This window comes from Oncorhynchus keta, unplaced genomic scaffold (genome assembly GCF_023373465.1).
Source record: "Oncorhynchus keta strain PuntledgeMale-10-30-2019 unplaced genomic scaffold, Oket_V2 Un_scaffold_1315_pilon_pilon, whole genome shotgun sequence".
Lineage (NCBI taxonomy): Eukaryota > Metazoa > Chordata > Actinopteri > Salmoniformes > Salmonidae > Oncorhynchus > Oncorhynchus keta.
The window spans coordinates 823,266-849,272 of record NW_026290769.1 but is presented as its reverse complement, the minus strand read 5'-3'; the positions used below and the strand labels follow the sequence as shown (position 1 = coordinate 849,272).

The window sequence follows — 26,007 nt, the reverse complement described above, 5'->3', positions numbered from 1 at the left end:
CTGGCACATTTGATTTTGTTAGATTTCTCTCGCAGAGAGAGAACTTCATTTTTAATAGAGACAATTCAATTTTATGAGACCACTTCATTTTTAATAGAGACAATTCAATTTTATATTTCTCATCCACCTCATCTTTTCATTTAATTGTCAGTCAAATCCTGTTTGTTACTCGTTGTTGTATCGACGAAAAGAAATATGGTACTAAGGATACACGTATACAGAGATATTGTGATTTATTTCAGTACATGGGTCTCTCACACAGCTAAAATACTTTATTCAAATGGTCGAGCGCCCTCTGCTGTCTATAAGCAAGATCGGCCATTCCTGCTGTCCCATTTCAGTCTGTTCCCTCCACTGTAATAACTGAACCTCTCCCTCTCTACGTAATCCTACGTGAACTTCGGCAGGAGAAAGTTTTGGGGCGAAAACGTAGCCCTGTCTGTGTGGAATGGGTGTATGTTAATCGGCCTTTGGAAGAAAATAACTTGACATTTTGGCTTGATAAATGGATTTTAACAAAGCTTTGCGGCGCTGTAGAATTATATAGCCCATTGAAGTGCAGAAGCGTTTGTTCCAACTTTCGTTTTTAACTTGTGGCGTTCTGTTTTATTTTTCTCGGACCAAAAGAGACATTGGGGGAGAACCGTATTTACCGGTGACAGTTTTCAAGGGAAAGGGAAAACAAGCGGATTTTATGCTAAAGAAAAGCAGAAACTCCCCAGGAGAAATGAGAGTGTAATTTTGACCTTCGTGTATGTTGAGCAATACTTTTTAAAGCATTTCTTAAACGTTACAAATAAGTGTATGAAGAACATTGGAAAGTGTACTGGTTTTGTAAAGTGTCATAGTTTCTGATAATTCACCAAAACTTTGAAAGACATTATGGCCAAGAAGTACGACTTCCTTTTCAAATTATTACTCATCGGAGATAGTGGAGTGGGGAAAACATGTCTGATTATTCGATTTGCTGAGGACAACTTCAACTCAACCTACATATCAACTATCGGTATGTAGCCTAGCTCTACGAAATCTCATTTAATCGGTTATAGCCTAATCGGCCCCAAAATATTCAGCAACCCTTTAAATTTGTCATTGCTGATATAGGCACCATTATGTCAGCAACATATAATGCCACGTTCTTGTCACTTTCACCACGCAGTTATCTCACGTTTCCAGTTCTGCTGTGTTCATGTCTCTACACGTCTCTATCGCTGTCTTCCTATATCTCAATTTGATATCCCTATTGTAGTTCACCTACATTGTTGCTGTGCTGCTGTTTCTATATATTCTCCATATCCCCCTCTCCCCTCCCTCACTTTACCCAGAGGGTCCACCCACCCCCATTCCTCCTATCTCTTTTCAGTCTCTCATTATCAGAAAAATGGTTGTCCTCCCTTGGAATTCACAGTTTAAGACGCCCATCTTCTCTGTCCTCTCTCCCCGTCCCTGTCCTGCAGGAAACCCAGACAATAACAAACCCAGAGACTGTGTGTGTGTGTGTGTGTGTGTGTGTGTGTGTGTGTGTGTGTGTGTGTGTGTGTGTGTGTGTGTGTGTGTGTGTGTGTGTGTGTGTGTGTGTGTGTGTGTGCGTGATATATGGTACAACACGTAGAATGGGGCAGAGCTAGACAGACTTTACTATCCCAGTGAAGGTTTGATGAATTGAGAATGCCTGTCTCACCCTCCATGCATGTCAAAATGGTTTAATTGGCATGACCTATATTTGCTGCAATGTGTGTGGGAATTTAACTCATTGTCTTCCCTCCCTTCCTGTCGACCTCCTCCCTCCCCTCTCTCTGTCATCCTCCCATCCTTTCTCCAGGCATCGACTTTAAAGTAAAGACGATAGACGTGGAGGGAAAGAAAGTCAAACTGCAAGTCTGGTAAGAGAAGAGGATCCAGACAAAGACAGAATGAAAGGTCCATTTAGGACTACTGTTTCCATTTAGGACTACTGTTTCCATTTAGGACTACTGTTTCCATTTAGGACTACTGTTTCCATTTAGGACTACTGTTTCCATTTAGGACTACTGTTTCCATTTAGGACTACTGTTTCCATTTAGGACTACTGTTTCCATTTAGGACTAATGTTTCCATTTAGGACTACTGTTTCCATTTAGGACTACTGTTTCCATTTAGGACTACTGTTTCCATTTAGGACTACTGTTTCCATTTAGGACTACTGTTTCCATTTAGGATTACTGTTTCCATTTAGGACTACTGTTTCCATTTAGGATTACTGTTTCCATTTAGGACTACTGTTTCCATTTAGGACTACTGTTTCCATTTAGGACTACTGTTTCCATTTAGGACTACTGTTTCCATTTAGGACTACTGTTTCCATTTAGGATTACTGTTTCCATTTAGGACTACTGTTTCCATTTAGGACTACTGTTTCCATTTAGGACTACTGTTTCCATTTAGGACTACTGTTTCCATTTAGGACTACTGTTTCCATTTAGGACTACTGTTTCCATTTAGGACTACTGTTTCCATTTAGGACTACTGTTTCCATTTAGGACTACTGTTTCCATTTAGGACTACTGTTTCCATTTAGGATTACTGTTTCCATTTAGGACTACTGTTTCCATTTAGGACTACTGTTTCCATTTAGGACTACTGTTTCCATTTAGGACTACTGTTTCCATTTAGGACTACTGTTTCCATTTAGGACTACTGTTTGCTGCTCTCGAAGAGTAATGACAGTTATGGGACCGACACAGAGATTTTATTTAACTCCTCGTGTGTTATGGACGTTTGACTACTTCTCTTTCTCAGAGGAAAGAGGAACCACCCTTTTTACCAAAACAACCAACTGTTTATGACAGGGTTTTCTGTCCAAATGTCACTCAAAGGGTCACCACTCACTGATTGTAGTACAAGACCTTAAGAATGTAAGATTGTGATTTTATTCGTCGTGTTGGACTAAAGGCATGCAACCCAGTATGCAATAGCTGCAATATACACTACAAATCAAATCAAATTGTATTTGTCACATGTGCCAAATACAACAGGTGTAGCCCTTACCGTGAAAGGCTTACTGACAAGCCCTTAACCAACAATGGAGTTCAGGAAATGGAGGGGGACAATGTAAATAGTCCTGGTGGCCATTTGATGAATTGTTCAGCAGTCTTATGGCTTGGGGGTAGAAGCTGTTAAGGAGCCTTTTGGTCCTAGACTTGGCGCTCCGGTACCGCTGCCTTGCGGTAGCAGAGAGAACAGTCTATGACTGGGGTGACTGGAGTTGTTGACAATATTTTGGGCCTTCCTCTGACACACCTAGTATAGAGGTCCTGGATGTCAGGAAGCTTGGCCCCAGTGATGTACTGGGCTGTACACTACCCTTTGTAGTGCCTTCCTCTGACACACCTAGTATAGAGGTCCTGGATGTCAGGAAGCTTGGCCCCAGTGATGTAAACACCCCCCTTTGTAGTGCCTTCCTCTGACACACCTAGTATAGAGGTCCTGGATGTCAGGAAGCTTGTTGTTCTGGCACCACACTGCCAGGTCTCTGAACTCCTCCCTAATAGGCTGTCTCATCGTTGTCGGTGATCAGGCCTACCACTGTTGTGTCGTCAGCAAACTTAATGATGGTGTTGGAGTTGTGCTTGGCCACGCAGTCGTGGGTGAACAGGGAGTGCAGGAGGGGACTCAACATGGGCCCCAGTGATGCGAATCAACATGGCAGATGTGTTGTTGCCTACCCTTACCACCTGGGGGTGGCCTGTCAGGAAGTCCAGGATCCAGTTACAGATGGAGGTGTTTATTCCCAGGGTCCTTAGCTAGTGATTAGCTTTTTGGGGCACTGGTGTTGAACGCTGAGCTGTAGTCAATGAACAGCATTCTCACATATGTGTTCCATTTGTCCAGGTGGGAAAGGGCAGTGTGGAGTGCAATAGAAATTGCATCATCTGTGGATCTGTTGGGGCGGTATGCAAATTGGAGTGGGTCTAAGGTTTCTGGCATGATGGTGTTGATGTGAGCCATGACCAGCCTTTCAAAGCACTTCATGGCTACCGAAGTGAGTGCTACGGGGCGGTAATCATGTAGGCAGATTACCTTCGCTTTCTTAGTCACAGGGACTATGGTGGTCTGTTTTGAAACGTGTAAGTATTACATACTCTGCCAGGGAGAGGTTGAAAATGTCAGTGAAGACACTTGCCAGTTGGTAATGCTTTGAGTACACGTTCTGGTAATCCATCTGTCCCTGCGGCCTTGTGAATGTTGATCTGTTTAAAGGTCTTGCTCACATCGGCTACTGAGAGCGTGATCATACAGTCATCCGGAACAGCTGGTGCTCTCATGCATGCTTCAGTGTTACTTGCCTCAAAGCGAGCATAAAAGGCATGTATCTCGTCTGGTAGGCTCGCGGTGACCAAAAGCATGTGGGCACCTGTTTGTTGAACATATCATTCCAGATTCATGGGCATTAATATGGGGTTGATGTCAGGGCTTTGTGCAGGCCAGTCAAGTGCTAACACACCAATCTCGACAAACCATTTTTGTATGGACCTGGATTTGTGCACGGGAGCTTTGTCATGCTGAAACAGGAAAGGGCCTTCCCCCAAACTGTTGCCACAAAGTTGGAAGCACAGAATCGTCCAAAATGTAATGTATATTGTAGTGTTAAGATTTCCCTTCACTGGAACTAAGGGGCCTAACCCGAACTACGAAAAACAGCCCCAGACAGATATTCCTCCTCCACCAAACTGTACAGTTGGCACTATGCATTGAGGCAGGTAGCTTTGTCGTGGCATCAGCCAAACCCAGATTTGTCGGTTGGACTGCCAGATGGTAAAGCGTGATTCATCGTTCCAGAGAACATGTTTCCACTGCTCCAGAGTCCAATGGCAGCTAGCTTTACACCACTCTAGCTAACACTTGGCATTACGCATGGAGATCTTAGGCTTATGTGAGTCTGTTCGGCCATGGAAACCCATTTCATCAAGCTCCCGATGAACAGTTCTTATGCAGAGGCAGTTTGGAACTTGGCAGTGAGTGTTACAACAGACAATTTTTACACGGTACGTGCTTCAACACTCAACAGTCCCGTTCTGTGAGCTTTTGTGGCCTACCACTTCATGGCTGAGCCGTTGTTGCTCCTAGACGTTTCCACTTCACAATAACAGCACTTACAGTTGACTTGGGCAGTTCTAGCACGAACTGACTTGTTGGAAAGGTTGCATCCTATGATGGTGCCACGTTGAAAGTCACTGAGCTCTTCAGTAAGGCCATTCTACTGCCAATGTTTGTCGATGGAGATTGCATGGCGGTGTGCTCTATTTTTATACACCTGTCAGCAATGGGTGTGGCTGAAATAGCCGAACCCACTAATTTTAGAAGAGATGTCCACATACTTTTTTATATATAGTGTATATCTGGCATATGTCACTGAGTACACTGAGACATTGACTGGCAAGGCCTTTGGTGTAGGCTATGACTTCACCTATGTTTTATCTGTCAGTGAATGCCAGTGAGTTATCATAAAGTCAGACATGAAGTCTGAAGCAGCCATAAAGAGTTTATTGAATTGGCATGAAACATACGCATGTCTCATCTCTGTGGATTCCACACCCCTGGTAGAAGTTGTCCTTTGATACAGGATCAGGTTAACCTCCACAAATCCTGACTTGAGCCGTTAGGGGGGGATATGCCGTACTGACCACAGGAGGCTGCTGATGGGAGAATGGCATGAACGGAGCAAATGGAATGGCACCAAACACCTGGAAACCATGGAAACCATGTGTTTGATGTATTTGTTACCGTTCCACTTATTCCGCTCCAGTCATTAGAACGAGCCTGTCCTCCCCAATTTAAGGTGCCACCAACCTCCTTTGCTGACCATAGCTCAGTGTGTAGGTGGGGAACTTCTACGTTCTGTGCTGTGAGAACATTAGTGTGACCATAGCGTAATGTTTTTGCAGACGCGTGGATAAATGATGTGCTGGACACGTGTGTAAAGGCTGTATCGCTCTGGATATGTGTAAACAGCCACCAACTGCCAACACAGACACATCTGCAGTAGTTTCAGTGCTTACTACAGTTGTAGGATCTTAATTTGATCGTGCTTTTGTTGCTGAGAATCTTCCTGTAAAGCATGAAATGCAAACTTGCAGTGCATTTGATTTTTAAAAAGGGTTCTAAAATGTGTAATTTCCACTTTCAGACTTGATTTACCCTTATGGAAAATGTATCAACCCCTACAAAAATGTCCATTAATTATAATCCACATAATAATATACATTTCCTTTTGCTGCAGGATTATTTTCCTGTTGTAGCAAACTGGCGCAAATTAAGATCCTACATCTGTACTCCAGGTTGTTCAAAGAGCTACTTTTTGAAGAAGGTGAAACATTTTCCCTAATGTATTCTGTTTTCAGGGACACAGCAGGGCAGGAGAGGTTCAAGACCATCACTACAGCCTACTACAGAGGAGCTATGGTGAGTCTCTCAACTCTCTCAATCAGATCACAAGTGATTTAATCATCTACACCTGTCTAAAACTGTGAGCACAATCAGAATGTGGACAAGATCAGGACAAAAGGGGCATCTTAGCACCAGGCATAAACGGGCCTTCTCTCTCTCTTCACCTTTGTAGATATGAGAGAACATTATGGGTGTAAGGTTATGACTGGAACTATTAGTATCAAATTTCTTACATCCATCAGGTTGATTTTGAATTGCACAATGTTATATTTTTGTCTGACTCGTGTCTCCCGTGATCTCTCAGGGCATCATCCTGGTGTATGACATCACAGACGAGAAGTCCTACGAGAACATTCAGAACTGGATGAAGAGCATCAAGGAGGTGACAGGGAAACACAGACTGACTGTTGACAGGGAAACACAGACTGACTGTTGACAGGTAAACAGACTGACTGTTGACAGGGAAACAGACTGACTGTTGACAGGGAAACAGACTGACTGTTGACAGGGAAACAGACTGACTGTTGACAGGGAAACAGACTGACTGTTGACAGGGAAACAGACTGACTGTTGACAGGGAAACAGACTGACTGTTGACAGGGAAACAGACTGACTGTTGACAGGGAAACAGACTGACTGTTGACAGGGAAACAGACTGACTGTTGACAGGGAAACAGACTGACTGTTGACAGGGAAACAGACTGACTGTTGACAGCGGAACACAGACTGACTGTTGACATGGTAACACGAAGACTGACTGTTGACATGGTAACACGAAGACTGACTGTTGACATGGAAACAGACTGACTGTTGACATGGAAACAGACTGACTGTTGACATGGAAACAGACTGACTGTTGACATGGAAACAGACTGACTGTTGACATGGAAACAGACTGACTGTTGACAGGGGGACACGAAGACTGACTGTTGACAGGGGAACACGAAGACTGACTTGACAGGGAAAACAGACTGACTGTTGACAGGGAATAAAACAGACTGTTGACAGGGCAACAGACTGACTGTTGACAGGGAAAACAGACTGACTGTTGACAGGGAAAACAGACTGACTGTTGACAGGAAAAACAGACTGTTGACAGGGAATATAAACAGACTGACTGTTGACAGGGAAAACAGACTGACTGTTGACAGGGAAAACAGACTGACTGTTGACAGGGAATAAAACAGACTGACTGTTGACAGGGAAAACAAACTGACTGTTGACAGGGCAACAGACTGACTGTTGACAGGGAAAACAGACTGACTGTTGACAGGGAAAACAGACTGACTGTTGACAGGGAAAACAGACTGACTGTTGACAGGGAAAACAGACTGACTGTTGACAGGGAAAACAGACTGACTGTTGACAGGGAAAACAGACTGACTGTTGACAGGGAAAACAGACTGACTGTTGACAGGGAAAACAGACTGACTGTTGACAGGGAAAACAGACTGACTGTTGACAGGGAAAACAGACTGACTGTTGACAGGGAAAACAGACTGACTGTTGACAGGGAAAACAGACTGACTGTTGACAGGGAAAACAGACTGACTGTTGACAGGGAAAACACAAGACTGACTGTTGACAGGGAAAACACAAGACTGACTGTTGACGACAAGGAAACACAAGACTGACTGTTGACGACAAGGAAACACAAGACTGACTGTTGACAAGGAAACACAAGACTGACTGTTGTGAAACAGGGAAGGGACAAGACATGACACAGGCCAGAAAGAAACTGAGGGCAGCATTTTCTCAGGCCTCTAGGAAGGATTTGAAACAATCAAATGAAACATGAGCAACACTACCAGAGGGTCTCATACCACTGTTTCCTTATTCCTTGGTCAGTGATGGATGACTTTTAGAAAAGCACGAGGAGCAGAAATGATGTAGCTGTTTCTCCACTGACATTGGAGGCACAGTCCTGGTCCTCATTATAGAAACATGTTAACATTCTTTAGATGAATCAGCCATTATGCACAGGACTTATGGAATGACTGTACAGGACATTAAACAACCCCTAGACAGACAGTCAGGAATGACTGTACAGGACATTAAACAACCCCAGACAGACAGTCTTATGAATGACTGTACAGGACATTAAACAACCCCTAGACAGACAGTCTTATGGAATGACTGTACAGGACATTAGAGACAACAGACAGACTCTTAAACAACCCCTAGACAGACAGTCTTATGGAATGACTGTACAGGACATTAAACAACCCCTAGACAGACAGTCTTATGGAATGACTGTACAGGACATTAAACAGACAGTCCCTAGACAGACAGTCTTATGGAATGACTGTACAGGACATTAAACAACAGACCCTAGACAGACAGTCTTATGGAATGACTGTACAGGACATTAAACAACCCCAGACAGACAGTCTTATGGAATGACTGTACAGGACATTAAACAACCCCTAGACAGACAGTCTTATGGAATGACTGTACAGGACATTAAACAACCCCTAGACAGACAGTCTTATGGAATGACTGTACAGGCATTAAACAACCCCTAGACAGACAGTCTTATGGAATGACTGTACAGGACATTAAACAACAGACAGTCTTATGGAATGACTGTAGGACATTAAACAACCCCTAGACAGACAGTCTTATGGAATGACTGTACAGGACATTAAACAACCCCTGACAGACAGTCTTATGGAATGACTGTACAGGACATTAAACAACCCCTAGACAGACAGTCTTATGGAATGACTGTACAGGACATTAAACAACCCCTAGACAGACAGTCTTATGGAATGACTGTACAGGACATTAAACAACCCCCTAGACAGACAGTCTTATGGAATGACTGTACAGGACATTAAACAACCCCTAGACAGACAGTCTTATGGAATGACTGTACAGGACATTAAACAACCCCTAGACAGACAGTCTTATGGAATGACTGTACAGGACATTAAACAACCCCTAGACAGACAGTCTTATGGAATGACTGTACAGGACATTAAACAACCCCTAGACAGACAGTCTTATGGAATGACTGTACAGGACATTAAACAACCCCTAGACAGACAGTCTTATGGAATGACTGTACAGGACATTAAACAACCCCTAGACAGACAGTCTTATGGAATGACTGTACAGGACATTAAACAACCCCTAGACAGACAGTCTTATGGAATGACTGTACAGGACATTAAACAACCCCTAGACAGACAGTCTTATGGAATGACTGTACAGGACATTAAACAACCCCTAGACAGACAGTCTTATGGAATGACTGTACAGGACATTAAACAACCCCTAGACAGACAGTCTTATGGAATGACTGTACAGGACATTAAACAACCCCTAGACAGACAGTCTTATGGAATGACTGTACAGGACATTAAACAACCCCTAGACAGACAGTCTTATGGAATGACTGTACAGGACATTAAACAACCCCTAGACAGACAGTCTTATGGAATGACTGTACAGGACATTAAACAACCCCTAGACAGACAGTCTTATGGAATGACTGTACAGGACATTAAACAACCCCTAGACAGACAGTCTTATGGAATGACTGTACAGGACATTAAACAACCCCTAGACAGACAGTCTTATGGAATGACTGTACAGGACATTAAACAACCCCTAGACAGACAGTCTTATGGAATGACTGTACAGGACATTAAACAACCCCTAGACAGACAGTCTTATGGAATGACTGTACAGGACATTAAACAACCCCTAGACAGACAGTCTTATGGAATGACTGTACAGGACATTAAACAACCCCTAGACAGACAGTCTTATGGAATGACTGTACAGGACATTAAACAACCCCTAGACAGACAGTCTTATGGAATGACTGTACAGGACATTAAACAACCCCTAGACAGACAGTCTTATGGAATGACTGTACAGGACATTAAACAACCCCTAGACAGACAGTCTTATGGAATGACTGTACAGGACATTAAACAACCCCTAGACAGACAGTCTTATGGAATGACTGTACAGGACATTAAACAACCCCTAGACAGACAGTCTTATGGAATGACTGTACAGGACATTAAACAACCCCTAGACAGACAGTCTTATGGAATGACTGTACAGGACATTAAACAACCCCTAGACAGACAGTCTTATGGAATGACTGTACAGGACATTAAACAACCCCTAGACAGACAGTCTTATGGAATGACTGTACAGGACATTAAACAACCCCTAGACAGACAGTCTTATGGAATGACTGTACAGGACATTAAACAACCCCTAGACAGACAGTCTTATGGAATGACTGTACAGGACATTAAACAACCCCTAGACAGACAGTCTTATGGAATGACTGTACAGGACATTAAACAACCCCTAGACAGACAGTCTTATGGAATGACTGTACAGGACATTAAACAACCCCTAGACAGACAGTCTTATGGAATGACTGTACAGGACATTAAACAACCCCTAGACAGACAGTCTTATGGAATGACTGTACAGGACATTAAACAACCCCTAGACAGACAGTCTTATGGAATGACTGTACAGGACATTAAACAACCCCTAGACAGACAGTCTTATGGAATGACTGTACAGGACATTAAACAACCCCTAGACAGACAGTCTTATGGAATGACTGTACAGGACATTAAACAACCCTAGACAGACAGTCTTATGGAATGACTGTACAGGACATTAAACAACCCCTAGACAGACAGTCTTATGGAATGACTGTACAGGACATTAAACAACCCCTAGACAGACAGTCTTATGGAATGACTGTACAGGACATTAAACAACCCCTAGACAGACAGTCTTATGGAATGACTGTACAGGACATTAAACAACCCCTAGACAGACAGTCTTATGGAATGACTGTACAGGACATTAAACAACCCCTAGACAGACAGTCTTATGGAATGACTGTACAGGACATTAAACAACCCCTAGACAGACAGTCTTATGGAATGACTGTACAGGACATTAAACAACCCTAGACAGACAGTCTTATGGAATGACTGTACAGGACATTAAACAACCCCTAGACAGACAGTCTTATGGAATGACTGTACAGGACATTAAACAACCCCTAGACAGACAGTCTTATGGAATGACTGTACAGGACATTAAACAACCCTAGACAGACAGTCTTATGGAATGACTGTACAGGACATTAAACAACCCCTAGACAGACAGTCTTATGGAATGACTGTACAGGACATTAAACAACCCCTAGACAGACAGTCTTATGGAATGACTGCACAGGACATTAAACAACCCCTAGACAGACAGTCTTATGGAATGACTGTACAGGACATTAAACAACCCCTAGACAGACAGTCTTATGGAATGACTGTACAGGACATTAAACAACCCCTAGACAGACAGTCTTATGGAATGACTGTACAGGACATTAAACAACCCCTAGACAGACAGTCTTATGGAATGACTGTACAGGACATTAAACAACCCCTAGACAGACAGTCTTATGGAATGACTGTACAGGACATTAAACAACCCCTAGACAGACAGTCTTATGGAATGACTGTACAGGACATTAAACAACCCCCTAGACAGACAGTCTTATGGAATGACTGTACAGGACATTAAACAACCCCTAGACAGACAGTCTTATGGAATGACTGTACAGACATTAAACAACCCCTAGACAGACAGTCTTATGGAATGACTACAGGACATTAAACAACCCCTAGACAGACAGTCTTATGGAATGACTGTACAGGACATTAAACAACCCCTAGACAGACAGTCTTATGGAATGACTGTACAGGACATTAAACAACCCCTAGACAGACAGTCTTATGGAATGACTGTACAGACATTAAACAACCCCTAGACAGACAGTCTTATGGAATGACTGTACAGGACATTAAACAACCCCTAGACAGACAGTCTTATGGAATGACTGTACAGGACATTAAACAACCCCCTAGACAGACAGTCTTATGGAATGACTGTACAGACATTAAACAACCCCTAGACAGACAGTCTTATGGAATGACTGCACAGGACATTAAACAACCCCTAGACAGACAGTCTTATGGAATGTGACTGTACAGGACATTAAACAACCCCTAGACAGACAGTCTTATGGAATGACTGTACAGGACATTAAACAACCCCTAGACAGACAGTCTTATGGGAATGACTGTACAGGACATTAAACAACCCCTAGACAGACAGTCTTATGGAATGACTGTACAGGACATTAAACAACCCCTAGACAGACAGTCTTATGGAATGACTGTACAGGACATTAAACAACCCCTAGACAGACAGTCTTATGGAATGACTGTACAGGACATTAAAACAACCCCAGACAGATAGTCTTATGGAATGACTACAGGACATTAAACAACCCCTAGACAGACAGTCTTATGGAATGACTGTACAGGACATTAAACAACCCCTAGACAGACAGTCTTATGGGAATGACTACAGGACATTAAACAACCCCTAGACAGACAGTCTTATGGAATGACTGTACAGGACATTAAACAACCCCTAGACAGACAGTCTTATGGAATGACTGTACAGGACATTAAACAACCCCTAGACAGACAGTCTTATGGAATGACTGTACAGGACATTAAACAACCCCCTAGACAGACAGTCTTATGGAATGACTGTACAGGACATTAAACAACCCCTAGACAGACAGTCTTATGGAATGACTGTACAGGACATTAAACAACCCCTAGACAGATAGTCTTATGGAATGACTGTACAGGACATTAAACAACCCTAGACAGACAGTCTTATGGAATGACTGCACAGGACATTAAACAACCCCTAGACAGACAGTCTTATGGAATGACTGTACAGGACATTAAACAACCCCTAGACAGACAGTCTTATGGAATGACTGTACAGGACATTAAACAACCCCTAGACAGACAGTCTTATGGAATGACTGTACAGGACAGTAAACAACCCCTAGACAGACAGTCTTATGGAATGACTGTACAGACATTAAACAACCCCTAGACAGACAGTCTTATGGAATGACTGTACAGGACATTAAACAACCCCTAGACAGATAGTCTTATGGAATGACTGTACAGACATTAAACAACCCCTAGACAGACAGTCTTATGGAAATGACTACAGGACATTAAACAACCCCTAGACAGACAGTCTTATGGAATGACTGTACAGGACATTAAACAACCCCTAGACAGACAGTCTTATGGAATGACTGTACAGGACATTAAACAACCCCTAGACAGACAGTCTTATGGAATGACCTGTACAGGACATTAAACAACCCCTAGACAGACAGTCTTATGGAATGACTGTACAGGACATTAAACAACCCCTAGACAGACAGTCTTATGGAATGACTGTACAGGACATTAAACAACCCCTAGACAGATAGTCTTATGGAATGACTGTACAGGACATTAAACAACCTCAGACAGACAGTCTTATGGAATGACTGTACAGGACATTAAACAACCCCTAGACAGACAGTCTTATGAATGACTGTACAGGACATTAAACAACCCCTAGACAGACAGGTCTTATGGAATGACTACAGGACATTAAACAACCCTAGACAGACAGTCTTTATGGAATGACTGCACAGGACATTAAACAACCCCTAGACAGACAGTCTTATGGAATGACTACAGGACATTAAACAGACAGACATTAAACAACCCCTAGACAGACAGTCTTATGGAATGACTGTACAGGACATTAAACAACCCCTAGACAGACAGTCTTATGGAATGACTGTACAGGACATTAAACAACCCCTAGACAGACAGTCTTATGGAATGACTGTACAGGACATTAAACAACCCCAGACAGACAGTCTTATGGAATGACTGTACAGGACATTAAAACAACCCCTAGACAGACAGTCTTATGGAATGACTGTACAGACATTAAACAACCCCTAGACAGACAGTCTTATGGAATGACTGTACAGGACATTAAACAACCCTGTGACAGACAGTCTTATGGAATGACTGTACAGGACATTAAACAACCCCTAGACAGACAGTCTTATGGAAAGACTGTACAGACATTAAACAACCCCTAGACAGACAGTCTTATGGAATGACTGCACAGGACATTAAACAACCCTAGACAGACAGTCTTATGGAATGACTGCACAGGACATTAAACAACCCCTAGACAGACAGTCTTATGGAATGACTGTACAGGACATTAAACAACCCCTAGACAGATAGTCTTATGGAATGACTGTACAGACATTAAACAACCCCTAGACAGACAGTCTTATGGAAAGACTGTACAGGACATTTAAACAACCCCTAGACAGACAGTCTTATGGAATGACTGTACAGGACATTAAACAACCCCTAGACAGACAGTCTTATGGGAATGACTGTACAGTGACATTAAACAACCCCTAGACAGACAGTCTTATGGAATGACTGTACAGGACATTAAACAACCCCTAGACAGACAGTCTTATGGAATGACTGTACAGGACATTAAACAACCCCTAGACAGACAGTCTTATGGAATGACTACAGGACATTAAACAACCCCTAGACAGACAGTCTTATGGAATGACTGTACAGGACATTAAAAACAACAGATAGTCCCTAGACAGACAGTCTTATGGAATGACTGCACAGGACATTAAACAACCCTAGACAGACAGTCTTATGGAATGACTGTACAGGACATTAAACAACCCCTAGACAGACAGTCTTATGGAATGACTGTACAGGACATTAAACAACCCCCTAGACAGACAGTCTTATGGAATGACTGCACAGGGACATTAAACAACCCCTAGACAGACAGTCTTATGGAATGACTGTACAGGACATTAAACAACCCCTAGACAGACAGTCTTATGGAATGACTGTACAGGACATTAAACAACCCCTAGACAGACAGTCTTATGGAATGACTGTACAGGACATTAAACAACCCCTAGACAGACAGTCTTATGGAATGACTGTACAGGACATTAAACAACCCCTAGACAGACAGTCTTATGGAATGACTGCACAGGACATTAAACAACCCCTAGACAGACAGTCTTATGGAATGACTGTACAGGACATTAAACAACCCCTAGACAGACAGTCTTATGGAATGACTGTACAGGACATTAAACAACCCCTAGACAGACAGTCTTATGGAATGACTGTACAGGACATTAAACAACCCCTAGACAGACAGTCTTATGGAATGACTGTACAGGACATTAAACAACCCCTAGACAGACAGTCTTATGGAATGACTGTACAGGACATTAAACAACCCCTAGACAGACAGTCTTATGGAATGACTGTACAGGACATTAAACAACCCCTAGACAGACAGTCTTATGGAATGACTGTACAGGACATTAAACAACCCCTAGACAGACAGTCTTATGGAATGACTGTACAGGACATTAAACAACCCCTAGACAGACAGTCTTATGGAATGACTGTACAGGACATTAAACAACCCCTAGACAGACAGTCTTATGGAATGACTGTACAGGACATTAAACAACCCCTAGACAGACAGTCTTATGGAATGACTGTACAGGACATTAAACAACCCTAGACAGACAGTCTTATGGAATGACTGTACAGGACATTAAACAACCCCTAGACAGACAGTCTTATGGAATGACTGTACAGGACATTAAACAACCCCTAGACAGACAGTCTTATGGAATGACTGTACAGGACATTAAACAACCCCTAGACAGACAGTCTTATGGAATGACTGTACAGGACATTAAACAACCCCTAGACAGACAGTCTTATGGAATGACTGTACAGGACATTAAACAACCCCTAGACAGACAGTCTTATGGAATGACTGTACAGGACATTAAACAACCCCTAGACAGACAGTCTTATGGAATGACTGTACAGGACATTAAACAACCCCTAGACAGACAGTCTTATGGAATGACTGTACAGGACATTAAACAACCCCTAGACAGACAGTCTTATGGAATGACTGTACAGGACATTAAACAACCCCTAGACAGACAGTCTTATGGAATGACTGTACAGGACATTAAACAACCCCTAGACAGACAGTCTTATGGAATGACTGTACAGGACATTAAACAACCCCTAGACAGACAGTCTTATGGAATGACTGTACAGGACATTAAACAACCCCTAGACAGACAGTCTTATGGAATGACTGTACAGGACATTAAACAACCCCTAGACAGACAGTCTTATGGAATGACTGTACAGGACATTAAACAACCCCTAGACAGACAGTCTTATGGAATGACTGTACAGGACATTAAACAACCCCTAGACAGACAGTCTTATGGAATGACTGTACAGGACATTAAACAACCCCTAGACAGACAGTCTTATGGAATGACTGTACAGGACATTAAACAACCCCTAGACAGACAGTCTTATGGAATGACTGTACAGGACATTAAACAACCCCTAGACAGACAGTCTTATGGAATGACTGTACAGGACATTAAACAACCCCTAGACAGACAGTCTTATGGAATGACTGTACAGGACATTAAACAACCCCTAGACAGACAGTCTTATGGAATGACTGTACAGGACATTAAACAACCCCTAGACAGACAGTCTTATGGAATGACTGTACAGGACATTAAACAACCCCTAGACAGACAGTCTTATGGAATGACTGTACAGGACATTAAACAACCCCTAGACAGACAGTCTTATGGAATGACTGTACAGGACATTAAACAACCCCTAGACAGACAGTCTTATGGAATGACTGTACAGGACATTAAACAACCCCTAGACAGACAGTCTTATGGAATGACTGTACAGGACATTAAACAACCCCTAGACAGACAGTCTTATGGAATGACTGTACAGGACATTAAACAACCCCTAGACAGACAGTCTTATGGAATGACTGTACAGGACATTAAACAACCCCTAGACAGACAGTCTTATGGAATGACTGTACAGGACATTAAACAACCCCTAGACAGACAGTCTTATGGAATGACTGTACAGGACATTAAACAACCCCTAGACAGACAGTCTTATGGAATGACTGTACAGGACATTAAACAACCCCTAGACAGACAGTCTTATGGAATGACTGTACAGGACATTAAACAACCCCTAGACAGACAGTCTTATGGAATGACTGTACAGGACATTAAACAACCCCTAGACAGACAGTCTTATGGAATGACTGTACAGGACATTAAACAACCCCTAGACAGACAGTCTTATGGAATGACTGTACAGGACATTAAACAACCCCTAGACAGACAGTCTTATGGAATGACTGTACAGGACATTAAACAACCCCTAGACAGACAGTCTTATGGAATGACTGTACAGGACATTAAACAACCCCTAGACAGACAGTCTTATGGAATGACTGTACAGGACATTAAACAACCCCTAGACAGACAGTCTTATGGAATGACTGTACAGGACATTAAACAACCCCTAGACAGACAGTCTTATGGAATGACTGTACAGGACATTAAACAACCCCTAGACAGACAGTCTTATGGAATGACTGTACAGGACATTAAACAACCCCTAGACAGACAGTCTTATGGAATGACTGTACAGGACATTAAACAACCCCTAGACAGACAGTCTTATGGAATGACTGTACAGGACATAGGACATTAAACAACCCCTAGACAGACAGTCTTATGGAATGACTGTACAGGACATTAAACAACCCCTAGACAGACAGTCTTATGGAATGACTGTACAGGACATTAAACAACCCCTAGACAGACAGTCTTATGGAATGACTGTACAGGACATTAAACAACCCCTAGACAGACAGTCTTATGGAATGACTGTACAGGACATTAAACAACCCCTAGACAGACAGTCTTATGGAATGACTGTACAGGACATTAAACAACCCCTAGACAGACAGTCTTATGGAATGACTGTACAGGACATTAAACAACCCCTAGACAGACAGTCTTATGGAATGACTGTACAGGACATTAAACAACCCCTAGACAGACAGTCTTATGGAATGACTGTACAGGACATTAAACAACCCCTAGACAGACAGTCTTATGGAATGACTGTACAGGACATTAAACAACCCCTAGACAGACAGTCTTATGGAATGACTGTACAGGACATTAAACAACCCCTAGACAGACAGTCTTATGGAATGACTGTACAGGACATTAAACAACCCCTAGACAGACAGTCTTATGGAATGACTGTACAGGACATTAAACAACCCCTAGACAGACAGTCTTATGGAATGACTGTACAGGACATTAAACAACCCCTAGACAGACAGTCTTATGGAATGACTGTACAGGACATTAAACAACCCCTAGACAGACAGTCTTATGGAATGACTGTACAGGACATTAAACAACCCCTAGACAGACAGTCTTATGGAATGACTGTACAGGACATTAAACAACCCCTAGACAGACAGTCTTATGGAATGACTGTACAGGACATTAAACAACCCCTAGACAGACAGTCTTATGGAATGACTGTACAGGACATTAAACAACCCCTAGACAGACAGTCTTATGGAATGACTGTACAGGACATTAAACAACCCCTAGACAGACAGTCTTATGGAATGACTGTACAGGACATTAAACAACCCCTAGACAGACAGTCTTATGGAATGACTGTACAGGACATTAAACAACCCCTAGACAGACAGTCTTATGGAATGACTGTACAGGACATTAAACAACCCCTAGACAGACAGTCTTATGGAATGACTGTACAGGACATTAAACAACCCCTAGACAGACAGTCTTATGGAATGACTGTACAGGACATTAAACAACCCCTAGACAGACAGTCTTATGGAATGACTGTACAGGACATTAAACAACCCCTAGACAGACAGTCTTATGGAATGACTGTACAGGACATTAAACAACCCCTAGACAGACAGTCTTATGGAATGACTGTACAGGACATTAAACAACCCCTAGACAGACAGTCTTATGGAATGACTGTACAGGACATTAAACAACCCCTAGACAGACAGTCTTATGGAATGACTGTACAGGACATTAAACAACCCCCTAGACAGACAGTCTTATGGAATGACTGTACAGGACATTAAACAACCCCTAGACAGACAGTCTTATGGAATGACTGTACAGGACATTAAACAACCCCTAGACAGACAGTCTTATGGAATGACTGTACAGGACATTAAACAACCCCTAGACAGACAGTCTTATGGAATGACTGTACAGGACATTAAACAACCCCTAGACAGACAGTCTTATGGAATGACTGTACAGGACATTAAACAACCCCTAGACAGACAGTCTTATGGAATGACTGTACAGGACATTAAACAACCCCTAGACAGACAGTCTTATGGAATGACTGTACAGGACATTAAACAACCCCTAGACAGACAGTCTTATGGAATGACTGTACAGGACATTAAACAACCCCTAGACAGACAGTCTTATGGAATGACTGTACAGGACATTAAACAACCCCTAGACAGACAGTCTTATGGAATGACTGTACAGGACATTAAACAACCCCTAGACAGACAGTCTTATGGAATGACTGTACAGGACATTAAACAACCCCTAGACAGACAGTCTTATGGAATGACTGTACAGGACATTAAACAACCCCTAGACAGACAGTCTTATGGAATGACTGTACAGGACATTAAACAACCCCTAGACAGACAGTCTTATGGAATGACTGTACAGGACATTAAACAACCCCTAGACAGACAGTCTTATGGAATGACTGTACAGGACATTAAACAACCCCTAGACAGACAGTCTTATGGAATGACTGTACAGGACATTAAACAACCCCTAGACAGACAGTCTTATGGAATGACTGTACAGGACATTAAACAACCCCTAGACAGACAGTCTTATGGAATGACTGTACAGGACATTAAACAACCCCTAGACAGACAGTCTTATGGAATGACTGTAATGACAGGACATTAAACAACCCCTAGACAGACAGTCTTATGGAATGACTGTACAGGACATTAAACAACCCCTAGACAGACAGTCTTATGGAATGACTGTACAGGACATTAAACAACCCCTAGACAGACAGTCTTATGGAATGACTGTACAGGACATTAAACAACCCCTAGACAGACAGTCTTATGGAATGACTGTACAGGACATTAAACAACCCCTAGACAGACAGTCTTATGGAATGACTGTACAGGACATTAAACAACCCCTAGACAGACAGTCTTATGGAATGACTGTACAGGACATTAAACAACCCCTAGACAGACAGTCTTATGGAATGACTGTACAGGACATTAAACAACCCCTAGACAGACAGTCTTATGGAATGACTGTACAGGACATTAAACAACCCCTAGACAGACAGTCTTATGGAATGACTGTACAGGACATTAAACAACCCCTAGACAGACAGTCTTATGGAATGACTGTACAGGACATTAAACAACCCCTAGACAGACAGTCTTATGGAATGACTGTACAGGACATTAAACAACCCCTAGACAGACAGTCTTATGGAATGACTGTACAGGACATTAAACAACCCCTAGACAGACAGTCTTATGGAATGACTGTACAGGACATTAAACAACCCCTAGACAGACAGTCTTATGGAATGACTGTACAGGACATTAAACAACCCCTAGACAGACAGTCTTATGGAATGACTGTACAGGACATTAAACAACCCCTAGACAGACAGTCTTATGGAATGACTGTACAGGACATTAAACAACCCCTAGACAGACAGTCTTATGGAATGACTGTACAGGACATTAAACAACCCCTAGACAGACAGTCTTATGGAATGACTGTACAGGACATTAAACAACCCCTAGACAGACAGTCTTATGGAATGACTGTACAGGACATTAAACAACCCCTAGACAGACAGTCTTATGGAATGACTGTACAGGACATTAAACAACCCCTAGACAGACAGTCTTATGGAATGACTGTACAGGACATTAAACAACCCCTAGACAGACAGTCTTATGGAATGACTGTACAGGACATTAAACAACCCCTAGACAGACAGTCTTATGGAATGACTGTACAGGACATTAAACAACCCCTAGACTGTCTTATGGAATGACTGTAGGACATTAAACAACCCCTAGACAGACAGTCTTATGGAAAGACTGTACAGGACATTAAACAACCCCTAGACAGACAGTCTTATGGAATGACTGTACAGGACATTAAACAACCCCTAGACAGACAGTCTTATGGAATGACTGTACAGGACATTAAACAACCCCTAGACAGACAGTCTTATGGAATGACTGTACAGGACATTAAACAACCCCTAGACAGACAGTCTTATGGAATGACTGTACAGGACATTAAACAACCCCTAGACAGACAGTCTTATGGAATGACTGTACAGGACATTAAACAACCCCTAGACAGACAGTCTTATGGAATGACTGTACAGGACATTAAACAACCCCTAGACAGACAGTCTTATGGAATGACTGTACAGGACATTAAACAACCCCTAGACAGACAGTCTTATGGAATGACTGTACAGGACATTAAACAACCCCTAGACAGACAGTCTTATGGAATGACTGTACAGGACATTAAACAACCCCTAGACAGACAGTCTTATGGAATGACTGTACAGGACATTAAACAACCCCTAGACAGACAGTCTTATGGAATGACTGCACAGGACATTATTCTGATTGACCAGACTTCTTATTGCCATCTATAAACCACAGTAACAAGGGTTACATTGAGACTAGATGTTAGTCTGTTTTCTAAGGGGGTGCCTTTAGTGAATAACGGGGCATACAACTGCACTCCCAGAAACATGTTTACATTTGTTTGCAGAGTTAATAAAGATAAGTTCAAAGTAAACATATTCAAATGAGTTCATGATTCCCTATCTGAACCAAGATGTGGCTCCAATTTAGAGCTGAATTAAAGCCTCTCCTAGAGGGTGCTTGGGGAGGCAGAACTAAGGGCAGAAGATGAGGGATACATCATTGAAATATAAAATGGATGCCAACTCCCTATCTTTTACCCCCCAGAATGCATCAGCAGGGGTCAGCCGGATGTTGCTCGCTAACAAGTGTGACATTGAGGCCAAGAGGAAGGTATCCAAGGAAACGGGGGAAAAGGTGAGCCTCGACAATTTTTATGATCATTGTTTTGATTATGAAGTGTTTTCTTTCAATGATATTGACACTGATGTGCAGATGTTAGTGATGGATGAATGGATGTGTGGATCATTGAGGGAGAAGAGCTCCGACTTTTCAAGCTGAAGATCACTGACGTCATGATTTGACCTCGTATTTTTTTGAGTTCCCAGTTGTTTTGAACGTGGCATAAACTCTGCTGATTAGGAGAGGGAAGTGACATCATATCCTGCTATAATTACACTTGTGTTCTGTTGTTGACAGCTGGCAAAGGATCATGGGATCAGATTCTTTGAGACCAGTGCAAAGGCCAGCATCAATGTTGATGAGGTGAGATAAATATGTTATTTTAGATATTATATTTATGTCCTTTATTCAATCACAGTCTGTCTTTATCTGGTCCTTTATTATGCATTTCACATGGGGAATATGGGTGATATGTTGTCCTTTATTCAATCACAGAGTCTGTCTTTATCTGGTCCTTTATTATGCATTTCACATGGGGAATATGGGTGATATGTTGTCCTTTTCATACAGGTTATATGTGCCACACAGCCTAATAATCCCCATACCCCCTCTCACTTACTGTTACCCTTTCTCTGCCCCTCTCTCCCTCCACCTCTTCCTGCCTCTCTGTAGTCTTTTATGGCTTTGGCTCGAGATATTCTACTGAAGTCCAGCAAGAAGCCGGGCCCCACAGGTCGCGAGGTCAAAATCACCAACGCTGAGAAGAAATCCTCCAAATGTCTCCTACTGTAGAGGCAGAGCTGGCCTGTCCTGGCTGACTCTTCGTTGCCTGAGGGAACTATCACATATAGGAACAATATTATTGCAAAGGAAAGGGTTTCAAAGGCGCAATCCACAAGTTCTCCTTCCCCTGTGGCCACAAGATCCATTTCATTAACTATTGACTTGAGAAAATATCATGTTTTCATTTACTTCCCCCTCCCCTTTAAAAAGTGCTAACTACACTTTTTTTTTAAACCAGAAAGCAAACTTCTGGATTGCACTTTTAATGACCATGTAACTATGTTGAGGTGGTCCAAGGGCATTTTACAGAGGAATATCCAGTGGTTTGTTTACAGAATAGGATGAACACCACCTTGATTTCACCCAAAACATGTTTTGTATCAACTGTCTTCAATCTCCTGCAATGGCTTTGTTGTCTTGGTGACTGACTGATTGACATGGTATGTTTACACTCCACCAGAGCCATTCAGAGTTAAGGAAAATGTCTTCCATGTTGGCTCCACATGTTCCATGAGACAACATTCCAAAATGAATTCCTTCTACAATGATCTGTTGAACTAGATTTTTTGGAACCAACATGGTGGTCGATCAAATTCTAAATCCCAAACTTAGTTTGCTGAACTCTGTAATCACATGGCTCTGGACTTCACACTGTAGAGTAGTGGTGCACAGCTCCTTAATGGAACAAGAGTCTGCTGTGTTTCATTCTATGTCAGAGGAATCATTTTTCCTTGATTAACCAGGAACATTAACAAGTGACCTTTGTCAAACTGCCAATCACATTATTGCTTTTTGATTGAACAGTTGATGTAAGAGTAGATTGTCTGGAGAGTGTAATCACTGGGCTCCTCGGATGGAAATGACTTCCTGATGGAGAGACAAGGTCAAAAAGCAGCAGGTGTTACTGTAACATTAAAGGTAACTACTACCATAATGGGACCCTAGAGGACCTGAGTTGTGTACCGCTGACATAGAATCACTTTTCAGTGTCATAGCCAAAGAATTTAAATTAGGACAACACACAGACATTCCTTTCCATTAGTTTTATTTCTATGTTCATAGCAGCTCATAGTGTTTAGGAGGAGCACAGGGGGCATTCTAGAGAGTGAAGGGAGTTTAGATCTATATGCTGTAACTATGATGATGGTACATTATGCTCTTAAAGGGATAGTTCACCCTGAATTATAATTATGCCTGTGTTTTCCACACTACGTAAAGATGAGTGATCTGGGTTGTGCCTGTTGTAAACTTCTTCTACTACATAAAGTGTGGTACATGGATGGACTGAGGATGTGGAAGAGGGAGACGGAAGTGCAATATGAGAGGAGTGGTGAGAGAATGAGATGGATAGATGAAGCAAGGGAACAAAAACAGTAAAGCAAGTGTCATAGAGACAGGGATGGAATGATGATGCTGATGAGAGTTGGACATAGAGGGATGAGATGTTCTCTTTTTCGCTGATAGACATACTGACCCTTTCTGATCTGATAGACATACTGACCCTTTCTGATCTGATAGACATACTGACCCTTTCTGATCTGATAGACAAACTGACCCTTTCTGATCTGATAGACATACTGACCCTTTCTGATCTGATAGACATACTGACCCTTTCTGATCTGATAGACATACTGACCCTTTCTGATCTGATAGACATACTGACCCTTTCTGATCTGATAGACAAACTGACCCTTTCTGATCTGATAGACATACTGACCCTTTCTGATCTGATAGACATACTGACCTTTTCTGATCTGATAGACAAACTGACCCTTTCTGATCTGATAGACATACTGACCCTTTCTGATCTGATAGACATACTGACCCTTTCTGATCTGATAGACATACTGACCCTTTCTGATCTGATAGACAAACTGACCCTTTCTGATCTGATAGACATACTGACCCTTTCTGATCTGATAGACATACTGACCCTTTCTGATCTGATAGACATACTGACCCTTTCTGATCTGATAGACATACTGACCCTTTCTGATCTGATAGACATACTGACCCTTTATCTCATGCACCTGTTCAACAACTTTGTTAAAAATAAACACCCTTCCTTCCTCTTTCAGACAGACCAGGGCCCTGGTCCAATGCACCCCTGGTGGTAATCACTGATGTACTACTGGATAGATTTGCAAATATATCTCTCCATATATCATTTACTGTACTGTGATTGGACAAGACTTCCACCTCGATACTCTCACCAATCCAAACGTGTCAGATCAGTGATTACTCTGACGGAAGGAATGATGTCTCTTCCCATGCCAGACACTACATAATCATTACTGTGCCAGCAAGCTTCTCTGTCTATGGGTTCATTTCAATTCTCTAAAGTGTCTTCTGGGAAGAAGACAAGGGGAAGAAGCTACTCCAGACTATTGAAATGATGCACCCTGTGTGTTTTTACTCTGATATCTCACTGTCCCCTCCCTCACCTTTCCTCTTTTCCTTCACACACATGTTCACCCTATTCACCATTCCTTATCTGATCAATTATCTTATGACCAATGTATACCAGTTTACATAAACGCTGCTTAGCCTATTCAATAAAAGACTGTCAAAAAGAACCCTTCTGTTTTGTAGGCTTATACTTTAATTTTCTCAGAGAGAATTGCATGTTGGTGCATCACTCTTGTCTCTTCCACTAAAATAGTGTATCTCAGCTTACAGGAATCAGTGCATTGTCTCCCACTCTCCAAACATTCACAGTTTCATGATTACATCTAACAGCCCCCCCTA

The 26,007-nt window shown here is 42.2% G+C and overlaps 1 protein-coding gene across 1 annotated transcript; it reads left to right on the top strand.

The window, feature by feature from the left end:
- Positions 1 to 196: 196 nt before the first annotated feature.
- LOC118380677 (ras-related protein Rab-13) lies at positions 197 to 25,835 on the top strand. The gene is made up of 7 exons (XM_052513572.1): positions 197 to 1,006; positions 1,823 to 1,883; positions 6,381 to 6,441; positions 6,731 to 6,808; positions 22,402 to 22,491; positions 22,774 to 22,839; positions 23,149 to 25,835. Exons 1-7 carry the CDS (start codon positions 883 to 885, stop codon positions 23,266 to 23,268), a joined length of 600 nt encoding a protein of 199 aa, XP_052369532.1. The 5' UTR covers positions 197 to 882; the 3' UTR covers positions 23,269 to 25,835.
- The last annotated feature ends 172 nt before the right edge of the window (positions 25,836 to 26,007 follow it).

Coding starts and splice junctions, on each gene's coding strand:
- LOC118380677 (XM_052513572.1), top strand. CDS start 883: ATGGCCAAGAAGTACGACTTCCTTTTCAAATTATTACTCATCGGAGAT. Junction 22,492..22,773: donor CCAAGGAAACGGGGGAAAAG/GTGAGCCTCGAC, acceptor TGTTGTTGACAG/CTGGCAAAGGATCATGGGAT. Junction 22,840..23,148: donor CCAGCATCAATGTTGATGAG/GTGAGATAAATA, acceptor GCCTCTCTGTAG/TCTTTTATGGCTTTGGCTCG.